A 19,069-nucleotide genomic window follows, 5' to 3' on the forward strand; every position below is an offset into this window, starting at 1 on the left:
GTGGGATTCTTGAGGATCATGTAAGAATTCTCCCTGCTGTATTTAGGCTACATTTAGAGTGGAGCAGGCAAGATGTAGGTTGTTTCTCTGATCCCAGGGCAATGGAATTGTAGGCTGTACTAAGTACAATTTTAACTTGGTAACAGCTTTTTTATGTTTTTATTTATTTATTTATTTATTTATTTATTTATTTATTTATTTATTTATTTTTGACAGGCAGAGTTAGAGAGAGAGACAGAGAAAAAGGTCTTCCTTCCGTTGGTTCACCCCCCAAATAGCTGCTACAGCCGGCGCACTGCGCCGATCTGAAGCCTGGAGCCAGATGCTTCCTCCTGGTCTCCCATGCGGGTGTAGGGCCCAAGCATTTGGGCCATCCTCCACTGCCTTCCCGGGCCACAGCAGAGAGCTTGACTGGAAGAGGGGCAACTAGGACAGAACCAGTGCCCCAGCTGGGACTAGAACCCAGGGTGCCGGTGCCGCAGGTGGAGGATTAGCCTAGTAAGCCGCGGCGCCGGCCGGTAACAGCTTTTAACACAATACATTATAGTTATATGTTATTTGTTAGATTATTTTTATTTAAAATACTTGATTTAGGTTCTAGTAAATAAACGTTATTGACTTATTTTAAATTGAGATTTTTTTTCATACTGGCATACCTCATTATATTCTAAATCTAATTGAATGTCAAGCTTTTGTAGCTGAAAAGTTGACTATTATTTCTGAGATCCTCAGCGAAAATCTTGACTTTGACTGCTGCTGGTTTTCCCACTGGAAGGAGGGCCCTGTGCGTATAAGCAGGCTTTTGTGCTGGAGATAGCCTGGCTCTGGCCAAGTCTGAGCTCTGGTTTTTTTCCTCCCAGGGCCCTGTTGCTCCACCCTCTGAAAGTCCCTGAAATACCTTTAGAGCCTTCCTTCTAGAGGGAGCTCTTCCCCGTGCTTACTTCTAAAAAGTAGTAATTTTAAATTTAAGAATAAAAAAGGTGTTGATTTTCTGCTTGATGTTTTGGTGCTCTTTGCCTGGGCTGGATCACTCGAATAAGATCCGCTTAAGAAAGCTGCAGACGGGAGCACTTGTGAAAATAAACGATGGCGTGCTCACTACTTAGTTTGCCAAGCTTTCCTTGAAAAAGCAGGTAAGTTTTATTAAGCATGTGTCTTTTTGCTCTTTAGTACAAATGACTGCAGTATTTACAAACGGTGCCTCTAGACCTGTAGCATCAAAGTGTCCTCCTGCGAGAGCCCAGTCAACACTGGCTCTCCCTGCACTTGGGATGGTTTCTGCTGAGCGCTGTGTGGAGAACTGAGCTGGCATCTTGCTGGGTAGATGCCTCATGTTCAACAAAGAGGCCACATGTTTCTTTATTGCTCTCTTTTCCCAGAGCCTTAGCTTCCTAGGTGTAGCTTAGCTTCCTATGGCTCCTACACACATAGACACTCAGCAGCTGTACAAATTGAGTAAACACTTAAGGAAGAGAGTAATGTCTAGTGCAGTAGAGGCAATTCAGTTAAACTTCACTATGGCTTTCAGTGCAAGCAAAGCCTTTTGGCCTTTGGTCCCCATTTTTTAAAGTAAAGTAACCGAGGAAATCTGATTATCTACTCGGAAATTCATGTAAACATTGGTGTTGTGAAACGGTAACGCTAAACGCCAGTTCCTTCACTGAACCCATCAGAATTCTTTCCTATAATTAGGAACAGATCCACACCTGTAACTGCCAGCTGAGGGAATTGCGAGCTAACTGTAAAAATTGGTGAAGATGTAGTTAAGCAAAAACACCCATACTGCAAAGGCCTGTGTGTGGGCGGGTAGTGGTTGTCTTGGGGCCAACCATTCCTGTTTTCTGGCTAGTTGCTCTGTGAGTGGGTGCCCTACCCTCAGCCCCTGCTTTCTGAAAACTGTCCTAATTGTTCTCCCTGGTCATCTGGAGCCCAGCTGGCTTCGGCCATGCCCATAGTTCGATAGGCAGGTATTCAGGAAGGCGAGTGGACGGGCAGACATTGTGAGTGGGAAGGTGGGTGGGGGCGCCGGGGTTCTGGCTTGTTATGGACTGTGCCGCAGAGATTGTTATTGTAACATGGAACCAATAATGAAGCTCTCTCCGTGCTGGCCATTTGATCTGCTGTTTTATGTAAGAGGCCAGTGTTCACCAGTGAAGGCAACACAGAATTTATATTGAGAACTGGGCATTCATTTAGATTTTAGGGTTATGTTTATGAGTCCCACCAGGATTGCTGTACTGAACAAGGAATGTGTGAAACTTTTGTTCATGTGGATATACTTTTTTTAAATGACAGCTTTATTGAGATATAATTCACATGCCATACAATTCACCCATTTAAAGTGCACAATTCACTGGTTTGTAATATATTCAGAGTTCTGTAGCCATCACCACAACCAATTTTAGAAAATTTTCATCACCCCTAAAAGAAGCCCATTATTCCTTCCCCCTGCTGGCAGCTACCAGTCTATACTTCCTGTCTCTGTATTTGCCTGTTCCAGACATTCCGTATAGATCTTTGACTTAGAATGCTTTCACGGTTCACCCATGTTTAGTACGTTTCAGGATTTCATTGCCTGTTAAAGCTGAACATTCTACTGTATGTATATATCACTGTTTATTCATTTGTTGATGGATACTTGGGATTTTTTACTCTGACTGTTATGAATAATGTCAGATGTACTTTTAGTGTTTACATGAGGTACTTCAAAAAGTTCATGGAAAACAGAACTGAAAGATAAGTTGAATTTTCCACAAGCTTTTAAAAGTCCTCTCATCTTTATTGCATAATAATAGTAGTGTATAATTATAATGGTGCTAGATGTCTGGACCTTATGAGTTTTGAGAATTACAGCGTCATGAAATACATTTAGAACTAAACTGTACTTAAAGCATAAGCCTTTCTTTGTTCTAGATAACATTTAAAGTTCTTGTATGGCCTATGCTCTTCATTATCAAGAAAAGTTTATGATTCCTTCTTGCTGAGTCTCCTCTCCTGCCTCACCTGTGGCTTTGGCTCTTTCTTCTCAGCTCTTATATGCCATCCTTTCCTTGGGATTCATCCAGACCCTTTCTCCCTGGACAGTCTCATCACCCACCATCTGGGCTTACCGCTGAGAGCTGGAATGGGCACATCTGCATCTCTAGCAAACCTGTCTCCTGTGATCTGCCTAGCCAGGACCCCACCCCCCAGACTCCCTTAAAATACACTTACTCTAACAACCCACTGACCCAGAGCAGCAGCCGTGAGGACAGCAGGATCCTCTGTCACATGCACAAATGTTCCTGGGAGCTGTGAGAGGGGTCAGGAGTGCCCTGTGTCCCTGAGTCTAAGTGAGAAGAGGCCACACCAGAACTGAGTCCTAAGGAAGATGAGTGGGGTGTTCGGGGTGGAGGGGAGGAAATGAACAGTCACTTTCAAAACTACTAGGAGTTGAGCAGTGTTGAGTGACAATGCTTGTAAGCATGGAGCTGGGCAGGCAGAGAAGATTGGGGGTCCATCTGAGGGCTGTGAACTGTAGACCACTGAGAGAATCACTGAAATGTTTTAAGCCAAGAAGTGACCCAAGATCAGTATTCTTGGAAAGATCACCCAGGCAGCAGTGAGAGTATGGATTGGAAAGAGATAGGCCTGAGTCAGGAGTGCAGGTGGAATTCTTGCAGCCCAGAGGACAGGTCAATCTGATGACCTCAGGCACAACCCATAGCAGGTTCCTTTCCTCATTGGAAAGCTATAAGCCATAGACTTATCTGATTTCTCACTGTGCTAAGATTTCCTTAAGGGCCAGGACTATGTCCTCTGTGTCCTGTCATAGTGTTACTCACAGACACTCTATGAATGTGTGCCAGATGGATGCATATTTGTTGGTACAAGGGCTTTAGGGTAGGTATGGGAACTTTGTTCTTTTGCAGTTTTTCTAACTTTGTTATCAGAGTGCTAACAGCTTTTTCTGGTACTGTCAGAACAGTTGCTAGAGGCTGCTAAAGTCACTGAGGTTGGAAAACAAGAATTTGTCATCCCTGTCTGCTCAGTATTAAAGGATTGAATTGTTCTAGGTTGGGGTTTTGTGCAATGATTCAGAAGTAGAAGGAAAGGAAGGGATGAGGATACAGACATCCTAATTTTACAGAGTGTAGTTAAGACATACTATGTATTGAAATAGCCGAGTGAAATGATAGGAAGTCTTAGATTTGCTTTTCTTTTTTTTAGATTTACTTTATTTATTAAAAAGGCAGAGTTAGAGAGGGATATCTCCCTTTCACTGGTTTTTACCAAGTCTGATTAGGCTGAAACCAGAAGCCTACAATTCCATCCAGGTCTCCTACATGAGTGGCAGGGGCCCAAGCACTTCGGCCATCTTCTGCTGCTTTCCCAGGCACTTTATTAGGGAGCTGGATCCAGCCTGGAGCAGTTGGGACTTGAATCAGTGCTCATATGGGACACCAACATCATAGGTGGCAGTTTAACCTGCTGTGCCACAACACTGGCCGCTGGGATTTGCTCTCAAGTAACAGTCATGGGGAAAGTGCATGAAATACAGATGAAACAGTGTTGGCCATGAGCTGATAATTAGTAAGGCTGGATGATGCTTTCTGCTTTCTTAAAAGTTTACAGTTTTCGGAAGACAGGGGGAAGCTTTTGGCCTAGTCATTAAGCCGCTGCTTGAGACACTTGTATCTCTAACTGGAGTGCTTGGGCTCAGATCTGCTCCTAATTCCAGCTTCCTGCTACTACGCCCCTTAGGAGGCAGCAGGAGATGGCCTAAGTACTTAGGTCCCTGTTCACCAACTAGAAGACCTGAAATGAGTTCCTGGCTTCTGGGCTGGCCTTGGCCTTTGTAGGCATTTGGGGAGTAAACCAGATAACAGATACTGTCTCTTTGTGTGTGTGTTTCTCAATGACAACAGGTGAACCAACATAGGCACTAAAAACAGTGCTGTACGGGAAGGAGGGGCAGGGCTGGTGGCCTAAACCATCTTCTGCCAGTAGGAGGTCAGTAAGAGATACCTAAAATTAACTGATCAAGACATAACAAGAGGAGCAAGCTGTGTGATGCAGCAGGTTACGCCACCGTTTGGGACACCCATATCCCAGATCAGAATGGCAGTTTACATCCCGACTGCTCCAGAACTTGTGGCTAGTACTATGTATATTGCAGGTGATAATGAGGACACAGTAACCATATTTAGTGAATCCTGAGTGCATATTTTTTCTTATCTACCATCTCTGAAATCAGATGCTTCTTACAGTCCATTTTAAAAAGCATCTTGTCATAGTTTAATTGACAGTATAATTTTTCTCACAAAATGATACCTCTTTCAGATCGGTGGTACCTTAGATTTGAAGAAATATGTAAGGGGTTATTTTTATATTCCTGGTATGAAGACCTAGCTATATAAAAAAATGAAGTTCCAAGTGATAACCTACTGATTATCAGATGATACTCAATGGAGCAAAACTTGAGACTTTTTTTTTTTTTTTAAGAAAAAAAAGGTCAATATCTTGAAGTGAGTCCATACTGAGCACATAAATGTTGAAGGAGTGAAGGGCACAAAATGAGGCTGCCTGCATTTCAAGCCAACAAGGAGAGCATTGTGTCTGGAGGAGGCACAGCCAAGAAGCAGGCAAACTGATCTGCCCGTCACTAGGGTTGGAGTTGTAGGGTTTTCAGGGGTGAGACTCCAGGAGCACAGGTCTGATGTAAATCGCAGAGGGCAACTTAAGGAGGATGTGCTGAAGCCAAGGAATTGTACTTCCAGTTGGCAACTCAGTAAGCAAGGAAAGTAACTAAAACCATGTTTCTTTAGGTGAAAAAATGTCATTAGTTTGTCTTCAGAATGTAAAGTCCGTCTTCCAGCTTAATTCTTGAAATGAGAAGGCTGGGCCAGTGGTGCTGTGTGTCGTATACATAACCACCCACCTGTTTTTCTGCCACAGATTGCCTTCTCCCAGCACAGCAATTTTATGGACCTGGTACAGTTCTTCGTGACTTTCTTCAGGTAATTTCACTTACTATAAACCATATCTGTCCTTTCAGTTTAATCCCATTGAGTATCAACTCATAAAAGAATAATCTTGTGTTGCCACAGCAGATCACTTACTTTTATGTGTTTCTGAAAAGTTATGTGTCACTTACAGTAAGTAGAAATTCCATCTGGTTTGTATGCTCTCTGGCTTTTGAGGGGTTGAGAGTAGCAATTTGTGGAACCTTATGAAACTGTAACTAGACTTCATATGGGGAGAATTTTGCACTAAAACATTTAATTAATAATGTTTCTGATGTGAGCTACATATATGCTTCTACTCCTTCAAGAGATGATTCTGGGGGCCGGCACTGTGGTACAGTGGGTAAAGGCACCGCCTATGGTGCCAGCATCCCATATGAGTACCGGTTCAAGCCCCAGCTGCTCCACTTCTGATCCAACTCTCTGTTCTTGGCCTGGGAAAGCAGTAGAAGATGACCCAAGGGCTTGGGCCCCTGCACACATGTGGGAAGCCCAGGTAAAGCCACTGGTTCCTGGTTTCAGCCTGGCCTAGCCCTGGCCATTGCAGATGCCTTGGGGGTGAACCAGCAGATGGAAGATCTGTCTCTCTCCCTCTAACCCTGCCTTTCAAGTAAATAAATAAATCTCTTTTTTTTTTTTGTAAAAAAGAAAGAAAAAATATTATACACAAATAATTTAAAGACAAATAGGGGTGTGCATTTGACACAGCAGTTTGGACACTGCTTGGGACACCCACATTCCATATCAGAGTGCCGGGGTTTGAGTCCCGGCTCTGCTCCTGCTTCCAAGACCTCTCCCATCTCTCTACCTTTCAAGTAAGCATAAATAAATATTTTAAAAATTACCAAAAAGACAAATAAGTGCTTATTAGAGAAAACACAGCAATAGTCTGCCTCACACCTTCCCACTCCAGCTTCCTGCCATTTTAAATCGTGTTTGCTAGTATTCTCTGTGTTCCCACGAATTCTTAATTTTTCGTTCAGTTATCCTTTCATGTCCCCTTGTAGAAGATGAGGGTTTACTGTCTTATACTACTTCCTCAACAACTGCCCCACACCACAAATGCAAACAGAATCCCCTTCCTCTTACTCACTTAATGGAGTAATGTTACAGTGCTGGGCTAAACTGATGACCCTCATTTAGCGTACTGTGACCACAAATCTCCTTATCCCAGCTGTAGGGAACTGTGATTATCTCTCCCCATTATTTGAATAGGGGGAAACCCCTCTTTGCTTATCCTAACTATAATCTTTGCCATTTGAGATTTTTTAAAAGTGTTTGATTTATTTTTGAGAGTTATTTATTTATTTATTTATTTGAAAGGCAGAGTTAGAGAGAGAGACAGAGGCAGAATGATCTTCCATCCACTGATTTACTCCCCAAATGACCACAACAGCTGGAGCTGAGCCAATCTGAAGCCAGGAGCCAGGAGCTTCATCTGGGTCTCCCACATGGGTGTGGGGGCCCAACTACTTGGTCCATCCTCCACTGCTTCCCCAGCAGGGAGCTGGATCAGAAGTAGAGCAGCCAGATCTTGAATTGGTGCCCATATGGGATGCCGGTGCTGCAGGCAGCAGCTTAACCCTATCCAGCAGAGTGCTGGCTGTTTGATTTTCTGTGTATCTGTCAGTGATTTATTCCCGTACTGTGACAGAATTGAAACACCACTCTCAGCATGGTTTCAGCTTGTTTTGGAGATTTCTGTCCCAGAACCCTCTTACCTCCTGTCCCCAGTGCACTAGCTCTCCTTGAGGCCTTTTATGTGTCATCAAGGGGATTTCTTTTTTGCCCTTCCCCTTATTGAAGCCTTTGGTTCCCAGACTCTGTATCTTCCTCTTGCTGTATCTCCTTGGTTTTCACTGGCACAGTCTCCAGGAGGTTTCCGAAAGAAGATGCATGAGAAGCCAGAGATTTGACCCTCACAAATTTTCTATTAGAATTTAGAATTCATGGGGCCAGCGCTGTAGCAAAGTGGGTTAACGCCCTGGCCTGAAGTGCTGGCATTCCATTTAGGTGCCGGTTCGAGACCCGGCCGCTCCACTTCCAATCCAGCTCTCTGCTATGGCCTGGTAAGCAGTAGGTCCTTAGGCTCCTGCACCCACGTGGGAGACCCACAAGAAGCTCCTGGCTCCTGGCTTCAAATCAGCGCAGTTCTGGCCGTTGTGGCCAATTGGGGAGTGAACCATCGGATGGAAGACCTCTCTCTCTCTCTCTCTCTCTGCCTCTCCTCTCTCTGTGTAACTCTGACTTTCAAATAAATAAATAAATCACTAAAAAAAAAGAATTTAGAAGTCATTGTGCTATTAATATTGATGATAATACCATTACAATTATATGGAATCTATTTTCTCTCTTTAAAAAATTATTGAAGTATAATTTAAAGTTACAGAAACTTTCACAAATGCCAAGTACCTCCCTCCATGAACTGTCACAAGTTGAATACATTCATGTAATCACTACCCAGAACAAGAGACATAGTATTATTACCAGTAATCTAGAAGCTCCTCTTGTGTGCAAAGGAAAAAGATTTATAGGAGAAACATAAGAAGGCATAATAAAAATGCTAAACTAGTAAGTATTTTAAAGCAAAAATATTAACTCTTCACTAAGACTTTTTAAAGTAGAAAATCAACATGAAAACAAGAATTCTTATACAATAAATTACCAAAAGTCATTTATATTCATTGTAAAACTTTAATATGTACCATATTTTGTTTAACCATTCCTTTTTGACCAGCTCTTAGATTGTTCCCGATATTTTATCGCATGTATCTGTGCATTTTTCAGTGAATATCTTCCTGGGATAGTTTTTTATCCTATGATTGCCATATCAGAATGCAAAGACATAGCCAAAGAGCCACTCAGAACAAAGTTGCATGAGTTTATACTCCTGTAGCAGGAATGAGCCTACTTGTTTCTCTATTCTCCCAGTGTTTATTAGAATAAAAATAGCAAAAAGCAGGATTATTATTGGAAACCAACACTGAGAAAGTTATCCTCAGACTCTTTTACTGGTTCTTCCTTTTTACCCAACATCTCAGTGTTGGGGAGCCCACCCCCTCCTCCAACCCCAAATAATCTCCTCTCTTTTCACTCCTTAGGTGACCCCATCCAGATTTATGAATTGAAATACCATAGATAGGGGGTCTTCAAAAACTTGCAGGAAATGTGAATTAGGAGAAACTATGGAATTCTGATCTACACAAGAACTTTCCCCTTCTGGGTTGATGGCAAGGCCCTCAAGCCAAAAACTCCCAACTGCTCTCCTTCCATACCCTGTATCCACTCCATCAGGAATTCCTCTTGTCTATACCTTCAAATCATATCCAGATTCTGGGCCAGCATGTGGCCCAGCAGGTTAAGCAGCCACTTATGACACTGAAATCCTGTATCTGAGTGCTGGTTCCAGTCCCATCTGCTTTATTTAACTATCCATCTCCCTGCGAAGGCGCCTATAAAGTCAGTGAAAGATGGCTCAAGCACTTGGGCCCCTGCCATCCACATAGGAAACCCAAACAGAGTTCCTGGCTCCTGGCTTCAGCTTGACTCAGCCCCAGCCATTGTGGCCATTTAAGGAGTAAATCAGTGGATGGAAGATCACTTTCTCTCTCTGTCTCTCCCTCTCTGCCTTTCAAATAAATAAAATAAAATAAATCTTTCTAAAAATTACATCCAAATTCCAAAGTACTTTTCACACCCTGCTACTACCATCCTGGGTAGAGTCACCATCATCTCTAACCTAGACTACTGGTCCACTTGGATCTGCTATTGCCACCAAATGATCTTCTCAGCATAAATTAAACCATGACACTTCTCTGCTAAAAAACCTGCACTGGCTCTTTGTCCCAGTGCCTTTATAATGCCTGCAGGGTCCCACATGGTCTGCCCTCCACCCCAGCCCTACCTTTCTGCCTAATTCAGTCCACCACATCCAAGCTGGCTCCTGAGGTTCCTTGAGCCATCCCAGGCACATCCTTGCCTCATGCTTTGCACTGACCCTTTTGTTGAGTGTATTTCTTTTTTTTTTGTTGTTTTTTAAGGTTTATTTATTTATTTGAAAGAGTTTCACAGAGAGAGGAGAGGCAGAGAGAGAGAGAGGTCTTCCATCCAATGGTTCACTCCCCAATTGGCTGCAACAGCCAGAGCTGCGCCAATCCAGAGCCAGGAGCTTCTTCCAGGTCTCCCAGGTGGGTGCAGGGGAGCCCAAGGACTTGGGCCATCTTCTCCTGCTTTCCCAGGCCATAACAGAGAGCTGGATTGGAAGTGGAGTAACCGGGTCTTGAACCAGTGCCCATATGGGATGCCAGCGCTTCAGGCCAGGGTGTTAACTTGCTGCACCACAGTGCTGGCCCGGAGTGTGTTTCTGTAGAAGTTCATGAGCCACACCACACATCCCTCCAAATCCATGCTCAAATGTTGCTTCTCAGGAAGGAAGGTGCACCCGCTCTGACCATCCTGCTCTCATGAGCTGCAGGCACTTACGGGCCCATGTTCCATCTCAACTTTGTTTTTTTGTTTTTATTTTTTAGTGTTTGTTTATCTTCTACTGGAAAGGCAGAACAACAGAGAGAGAGAGAGAGGTCTTTTATCCACTGGTTCACTCCCTAAATGCCTGCAATTGCCAGGGCTGGGCCAAGCTAAAGCCAGGAGTCCTAAACTCCATTCAAGCCTCCCACATGGGTGGCGGGGACCCAAGTACTTGGGCCATCATCTTTTGCCTTTTCAGGTGCATCAGCAGGGACATGGCTCAGAAGTGGAGCAGCTGCAACTCGAGCCAGCACTCCGGTATAGAATGCCAGTGTCCCAAGCTGCAGCTTCACCAACGCCCCTCCTGCTCCTTGCATTTTTATTGCTGTAGCACATCCCATCTCCTGACAGCTTCCATCCTGTGATTCTTACATTGCTTACTGTTTGTCTCCATCTGCTGCCATGTGAACTCTATGAGAACAGTGCTCTTTGTTCTGTTCATTGATGAGTTAGATGATCCTGGAGCAGGTCCTGGCCCAATGAAGTAGCAATTAAAAAACCGTGTAGACTGTCATGAAGGGACAGCAGAGAGGCCCAGACAGGGTAGGAATTGAAAGTTTTCCACTGAGTGATGATGATCCTTGGGCCTTTCAAGGATCTATACCCTTGTGCTTCTTGAAGGCTTCTGCAGGAGCCTGGAGCCTTCACTTTTTGAAAGGGAATTCAGTCATCCCACCATCTTAATAATGCCTTTTCCAGCCGGCTATGAGGGCTGTCTTAGTGTCAGCACCTGGATGCCTTGAGGTGCCATTCAGGAGGTTGACTTCATCCTGTGAAGGCAGAGCTCACAGGCTGGTGCCTGATGGCACAGAGCAGAGAACCTTTTGTCTGCATGCCACTCTCTGAAAAATACTCTGTAGCAGCCCCTTTTACAAGTTAATGAATATAAATGCTGGGTCTTAAATTATTTATAGCACTTACCTAAGAGGGTTGTTCAACTTGTTCTTCCTTTTAACCTTTCTCTTTGCACCCACAGTAGCTTGTATGTGTTTGTTGAAAATTATTTTTATTTTTTTTTCCAAAGAAACCTTTTATTTAATGACTACAGATTTCCTAAGTACAACTTTAGGAATATAGTGGTTCTTCCCCCCTTACCCACCCTCCCACCCCCACTCCCATCCTACCTCCTATTCCCTCTCCCATCCTATTCTCCATTAAGATTTGTTTTTAATTAACTTTATATACAAAAGGCTAACTCTATACTAAGTAAAGATTTCAACAATTTGCACCCACACATACACACAAAATTAAAAAAAAAAAAAACTGTTAGAAAACAAGTTTTACAGTTCTCATAGTAGAACTCATTAAGGACAGAGGCCCTGCATGGGGAGTAAGTACACAGTGACTCCTGCTGTTAATTTAACAGTTGACATTCTTATGTATGATGTCAGTGATAACCCAAGGCTCTTGATATGAGCTGCCAAGGCTATGGAAGCCTTTGAGTCCACAGTCTCCATCAGTATTTAGACAAGGCCATCAGCAAAGTGGAAGTTCTCTCCTCTATTCAGAGAGAAGTACATCCTTCTTTGATGGCCCCTTTCTCCTGGGGTCTCACTCACAGAGATTCTTCATGTAGGAATTTTTTTTGGTGCCACAGTGTGTAGGCTTTCTATTCTTTAAATGCTCTCATGGGCTTTTCAGCCAGACCAAAATGACTTAAGGACTGATTCTGAGGTCAGAGTGCTGTTTAGAGCATTTGTCATTCTATGAGTCTGCTATGTGGACTTTAAAAACCACTCAGTGCCTGTTTTACAGATAAATGAACATTGAAATCATTTGCAGCTCCTAATCTTTTCAAGAAAATTGTTGGCTTATATTTGCATCTTAAATATGTTTTGTTTTGAAAAATGTAGTTTACAAAAGTACCATTAAGGCCGGCGCTGCAGCTCACTAGGCTAATCCTCCGCCTTGCGGCGCCAGCACACCAGGTTCTAGTCCCAGTCGGGGCGCTGGATTCTGTCCCGGTTGCCCCTCTTCCAGGCCAGCCCTCTGCTGTGGCCAGGGAGTGCAGTGGAGGATGGCCCAAGTGCTTGGGCCCTGCACCCCATGGGAGACCAGGAAAAGCACCTGGCTCCTGGCTCCTGCCATCGGATCAGCGCGGTGCGCCGGCCGCAGCGCGCCGGCCGCGGCAGCCATTGGAGGGTGAACCGATGGCAAAGGAAGACCTTTCTCTCTGTCTCTCTCTCTCACTGTCCACTCTGCCTGTCAAAAAAAAAAAAATACCATTAAATATATATTAGCCATACACATAAGTGTCTTCTGTTTCCTTTGTTTACCTCTTCCCTATGAAAAACTGATTGATATTTTAATAAGTAAATTTTCTCATTCTTTTGGAATTGGCCAGTATATGTTAGCTAATTTGATTAACTGATATGCTTGTTAGTGGTTGTAATTTTCGTAGAATTATTTTTCTTACTTAGAATAAGCCACATGGACTATTCTGGTGAAGGGCCAGTAGGAGATCAGGGCTTCTCTGAGTGCCTGCTGGATTGGTGCTGTCCACAGGGTAACACAGGCAGCTCAGCTCACTGAAGGCTTGTCACACTTTGCTTCCTGTGAACCGGGACATTGTTGTGAGGAAACATCAGAAAGGAGCTGGGATATCAGGATTGCTTTGCTGCCTGTCCTGAGGTGCGGATGAAGGTGGTGCCGATTCTGAGGCCTGGGATGCTAACTCAATACTTTGCTTCCTCACAGCTGTTTCCTCTCTTTGCTTTTGGTGGCTGCTGTGGTTTGGAAGATCAAACAGAGCTGTTGGGCCTCCAGGCGTAGAGAGGTAAGCCCCAGTGACTATAGCCTGAGATCCCTGTAAGAGCATTTCCCCTCTTTGTCACTCAAGCAAGTCAGTATTAACTACTTACTGAGTGAAAGACATTGCCGCAGTAAGAACGCTCTCCTTCTGCAGTGTCCGGATCTACAGACATGTGGTCAGTAGACTTCGATTTGTGTTCTCTGAAGTGGAATTAATTGTGCACCACAACGTTTGACCTTTCTAAAAGAAAACTGTAGTGTTGACTTCATGATGACAGTTTTATCCCCTTCCTACCAGATCCTAGTGCCCTTGACTCAGCTAGGAAATCTGAGGGCTTACTGTTGTGGCCATGGTCACCATTTCATTTGGCATGGCCTTCACCAGAGCTTTTCATAAGAATGAGAATGAAGTTAGCCATTTAAGCACCTCAAACATTTTCACGACTCAAGGAAATGTAATTGTGTGTAAGTTTTTATCTTTGTTTTATTTTTTAACAAGTATTGAATTGTTTACAGAGCTCGTTTCCAAAAGCAGTAAGTCAAGCAAATATTTACAATTGAGAAATTCAAATAAATAAGCTTGGTTTTAAAATTCTAGCAAAAACAGTATTGCAGCATTCACTCCCATCCTGACTGCCTTTCTTTTGGCCATCGTGTTTGCTGCATTGTTGCTAATGGAAGTTTCAGACATTTAGGATCTAGCCTTGGATGCTTTCCTTGATTTTCTGTAACTACTCAATCCTTTTTCTACATAAAAATTTATACATGAAATTTAGGAGAGAATGGGGTGAAATTTAGAAGAGGATGAGAGTAAAATTGCAGCTCACAAGCTGTCAGCACTATTTGTAGAACATTTGTGTCTGTGAGGCTAAGCAAGGCTCCAGGCTACCAGCCTGTTCCCGTGGACCACAACAGCCACTTTTCTGATGTTTGTAAGGAGGATGTTATCAGAAAGAAAATGTTGTATTCTCTTTGTAATTATTTTTAAAATTCAAAGGATAGCATACTTAGAGGGTTTTTTAAAGATTTATTTTATTTGAAAGAGTTAGAGACAGAGAGAGGTCTTTCACTCACAATGCCAGCCTCAGAGGATTTTTTAAAGAGCTTGGTTACCGATACATTTTATAATCCCAACGAATTATAAGACGTTGAGAGAGATACATATAGTTATCAAAATGAAGTAAGAAAGAAGTAGAAAGCCACAATAAACCTGTAACCAGGAAAGGAACTGAGAACTCTTCAGTGTTACTCTCTTTAGGAAAAGCTTGAGACCCAGGAGTTTGAGTACTGAGATGAGCTTATGGGGCTAATGACAGCATTCATCTCGTGGGATTTTTTTTTAGTAACTTGCTTTTTTAAAAAATTTATTTGTTTGAAAGAGTTACACAGAGAGAGAAAGAAAGGTATATAGAGAGGTCTTCCATCCGCTGGTTCACTCCCAATTGGCCACAACAGCTGGAGCTGCGCCAATCTGAAGCCAGGAGCCAGGAGCTTCTTCCAGGTCTCCCACATGGGTGCAGGGGCCCAAGGACTTGGACCATCTTCCACTGCTTTCCCAGGCCATAGCAGAGAGCTGGATTGGAAGTGGAGGAGCTGGGACTCGAACCGGTGCCCATATGAGATGCCGGCACTGTAGGTGGTGGCTTAACCCGCTATGCCACAGCACTGGCCCCAGAATGTTTTTGAGAATTGTCTATTTCAAAACCTGTAAACTAGCCGGCGCCGTGGCTCAATAGGCTAATCCTCCACCTTGCGGCGCCGGCACACCGGGTTCTAGTCCCGGTCGGGGCGCCGGATTCTGTCCCGGTTGCCCCTCTTCCAGGCCAGCTCTCTGCTATGGCCAGGGAGTGCAGTGGAGGATGGCCCAGGTGCTTGGGCCCTGCACCCCATGGGAGACCAGGAAAAAGCACCTGGATCCTGGCTCCTGCCATCGGATCAGCGCGGTGCGCCGGCTGCAGCGGCGGCCATTGGAGGGTGAACCAACGGCAAAGGAAGACCTTTCTCTCTGTCTCTCTCTCTCACTGTCCACTCTGCCTGTCAAAAAAAAAAAAAAAAAAAAAAACAACCTGTAAACTTTTTCAGAGCAAAGGAAAAGGTGAAAAGCTTAAAAGATTCCTAATCTACTTTATGCATAGGAGTCCTGATACTGGGGCTGGCGCTGTGGCATAGCAAGTTAAACCACCACCTGAGACACTGGCATCCCATATGGGCACCAGTTCATGTCCCCGCTGCTCCACTTCTGATCTGGCCCCCTGCTAATGGCCTGGGAGAACAGCAGAAGATGGCCCAAGTGCTTGGGCCTCTGCACCCATGTAGGAGATCCAGAAGAAGCTCCTGGCTCCTCGCTGTACCCTGGCCCAGCCTTGGCTGTTGAGGCCATCTAGGGAGTGAACCAACAGATGGAAGATTCCTCTCTCTCTTTCTCTCTCTCTCTTTCTCCCTCTCCCTAACTCTGCCTTTTAAATCAATAAAAATTTTTAAAAAAAAATCCTGATACTGTGACCTGGCATCAGAAAATAATCATGTATGAGCAGCCCTCAGATTGCCAATATAAGAAGATAAATCAGAAAGCCTATTAGAGTACATCCTATCATTGCATTAAATATGGCACCTAACTTCTTGGTAGAGGCCTAATACCCACTATTCACATATTAAAATTCAATAGCTATTTCTAATTTAAAAACAAAACTTTTATTGAACTCAAAAATACTTTTTTAGCACTGTGAACAATGGAGATGGTCAGCATCACTCATGATGAGAGCACACCAGCAGAATTATTATAGTAGCTAGCGTTTGAACATATCTGAGTTCCAGGCACCTTTCTGAATGGTTTTACATTGACTAATTAATTTAATCCTGATACCAACCCTGCTAAACCGGCTGTGTTTTCCAGATGAGGGAGCTGAGGCTTAGGGAGGCCAAGTAACTTCTGCAACCTCCTGAAGCTACTAAGGGTCTTCGCCCTTCACAGCTGGTTTCTCAGTCATCATGTAGTACCCAGTTGCTTGACTTCACTTGACTTTGTTCAAGAAGTTCTTGACCGTGCACAAAAAGAAAGAGAAATTAATTTTGTTACTATTGGGAAGAAGAAAATTACTATTTAAGACTATTGAGATATAATCGAGATTTGCCTGCATAAAAATTAAGTGTATCAGAATTAATGAATGAGTGACACAGGACACAAACAACTAATTAGAAAATAATTTGCAATTTACATAGAATATAAGGAGGTGAACCCCCTGTAGAATAAAGATTTGCTAAAAAATATGCCTGTTGTGCAGTTGATCGGCCAATAATGTAAGCCTTTTGGCTTTATAATTTGGGACTTACCTGTAACTGCAGACCTGACCATTGAGAATGTATTTCATCATTTCTGAAATGTCAATCGTGATATATTCCCCCTCAGAATTACAGAAGAAACTGTTTGATGTTACTGATAACAGTAACAGCACAAATGACACTGTTTAGGCCTCTTTAAGTGTTTTATACATATTGTCTCCTGCCCTGTCCATAAAGCAACTAGAGAAGGGTGGGAACCGTCTTCGTGTAACCCCAGCACTTACAGTAGCACAGAACCCCATCTAGGGTTGCTGCATGGATTTGTTGAGTAAATGAACCAACAGCTTTGTGAAATGAAGGACTGTTAACTGGTATTTTAAGAAAATGTTTCATAAAAGTGCCATTCTAGAACAGCGTCGATTTATTCCTGCCCAAACCCTGTCTCCTACAGTATTCCAAAGAGGTAGTTTGAGGAAAGACCATTTATTCCCTGTTACATAGCCTTGGAGCTTCAGCAGCCAGCCCAAAAGGTCTCTGAATACTCATTCACCATGGGGCCGTATCATCTCTTGTGACCCCTGTGACAATCTGATGGCATCAGAACCCATCTCAGAGAGGAAGCAGCTGAAGCCCAGAGACTTCAAACGCCTTTGAGAAGGTCGCATGGCTGGAGCAGGATTCACTTTCAAGCCTTCCTAAATCTAGAGCCCTTGCTGTCCCGGTGCTGCCTTGCAGTTTATTTGGGTTTCTAGTTAGCACTGCCTTTGGAAGTGAGGATCTCTCTCAGTTCCTCTCATTTCCAACAAAATTTAAAGTTCCTTCTGTGTTCTGACCATCACACAAGTGTCATTTTGGACTTGGTTTTCTTTGAAGCGTTGACTGACACAGTCCCCCTCAGTCCTGATTGTATTATTGCTCACTGTGTTGCTCACCAGCAACTCCTCCGAGAGATGCAGCAGATGGCCAGTCGTCCCTTTGCCTCCGTAAACGTCGCCTTGGAAACAGATGAGGAGCCTCCTGATCTTATTGGGGGCAGTATAAAGGTGAGAGTGTGACTCGTGTCCCAGGCTTCTGAGTCTGAGAAACCAGAGCATGCAAGAGCCTTCCTCTGTTACCTCCTGTTTCTCCCCTCCCTTCCTTTCAACAGTACGCTAAAACACGGAAGCTGCCGGGTGTTGATTTGCTTTTGCTTTCCAGTCTTTGATCCATGTCATTGAGCAGCTTTATATTCAGGGGATTTTAAAATATAAATGATTTGTCTGATATTCTTTTAATTATTCTGTGGTATAATATGACTACTTTAAAAATTGTATTTGTAAATAAGTGTAACCATTGTTAATTTGTTTTTTTTTTTTTAAATAGCATCTTACTGGGGGGAGTATAAAGGTAGGAGTGTGTATTCTGTGGAAAATAGGTATTTCTGACACCACTGCCCAAACAATGAAGAAAATGATAAGGTTTTCTCTTTGGCAAAATGATGAAATATTTCATATACTCAGGAAACAATGTATGTATGCCCTGATCAAAATATACTTCTGAAAGCATTACTGGGTTCATAAAGTAAGTCAGAGCCCCAGGCTCTATTCCCCTTCCCCACAAAAGGAACAAACCATGAGTTATCCAAAGTGGTCCCAGATTGGCCACATACCACAACCTGTAGCTGAAATAGATGTCAGTCCTCCCTGTAGGAAAATACCCCAGTTCAGCCCCGTACGATTCCCACAGATCAGGATCCAGCAATTAGAGCTCCCCAAGATCAGGAAAAGGCAAACCACCCTGAGCAAGAGCAGCAGAAACAATATGCGATGGTTTGATGCAGGACTTCGGGTGTTAGTGTTGACACCTCAAGAATACAACTGTGCATGAGATGCTTAAAGAAATAAAAGAACTGGCGCCGGCATTGTGGTACAGCAGATAAAGCCACTACCTGCAATAGCAGCATCCCATATGGGTGCCAGTTCCTGTTCTGGCTGCTTTGCTTTTCTTCTGGCTCCCTGCTAATGGCCTGAGAAAAGCAGCAAAAGATGGCCCAGGTGCTTGGCCCCTGCCACCCATGTGGGAGACCCAGATGAAGCTCTTGGCTCCTGGCTTCAGCCTGGCCCAACCCTGGAAGTTGCAGCCATCTGGGGAGTGAACCAGCAGATGGAAAATTTCTGTCTGTCTCTCTCGGGCGCGCGCGCTCTCTCTCTCTCTCTCTCTCTCTGTAATTGTTTCAGAAAATAAATCTTAAAAAAAAAAAATAGACCAGCACCGCGGCTCACTAGGCTAATCCTCCGCCTGCTGTGCCGGCACTCCACGTTCTAGTCCCGGTTGGGGCACCAGATTCTGTCCCGGTTGCTCCTCTTCCAGTCCAGCTCTCTGCTGTGGCCCAGGGAGGGCAGTGGAGGATGGCCCTTAGTGCTTGGGCCCTGCACCCACATGGGAGACCAGGAAGAGACATCTGGCTCCTGGCTTCGGACTGGTGCAGCGCTGGCCGTAGCGGCCATTTTGGGGGTGAACCAACAGAA

The 19,069-nt window shown here is 43.9% G+C and overlaps 1 protein-coding gene across 1 annotated transcript in view; it reads left to right on the forward strand.

The window, feature by feature from the left end:
- ATRN (attractin) overlaps positions 1-19,069 on the forward strand; it is a 160,286-nt gene that overhangs the window by 129,469 nt on the left and 11,748 nt on the right. The window contains exons 25-27 of the mRNA XM_002710922.5: positions 5,938-5,999; positions 13,230-13,308; positions 17,498-17,605. Coding sequence (XP_002710968.1) covers positions 5,938-5,999; positions 13,230-13,308; positions 17,498-17,605 — 249 coding nt within the window. The remainder of the gene's footprint in view (positions 1-5,937; positions 6,000-13,229; positions 13,309-17,497; positions 17,606-19,069) is intronic.

Source organism: Oryctolagus cuniculus, chromosome 11 (assembly GCF_964237555.1).
Source record: "Oryctolagus cuniculus chromosome 11, mOryCun1.1, whole genome shotgun sequence".
NCBI lineage: Eukaryota > Metazoa > Chordata > Mammalia > Lagomorpha > Leporidae > Oryctolagus > Oryctolagus cuniculus.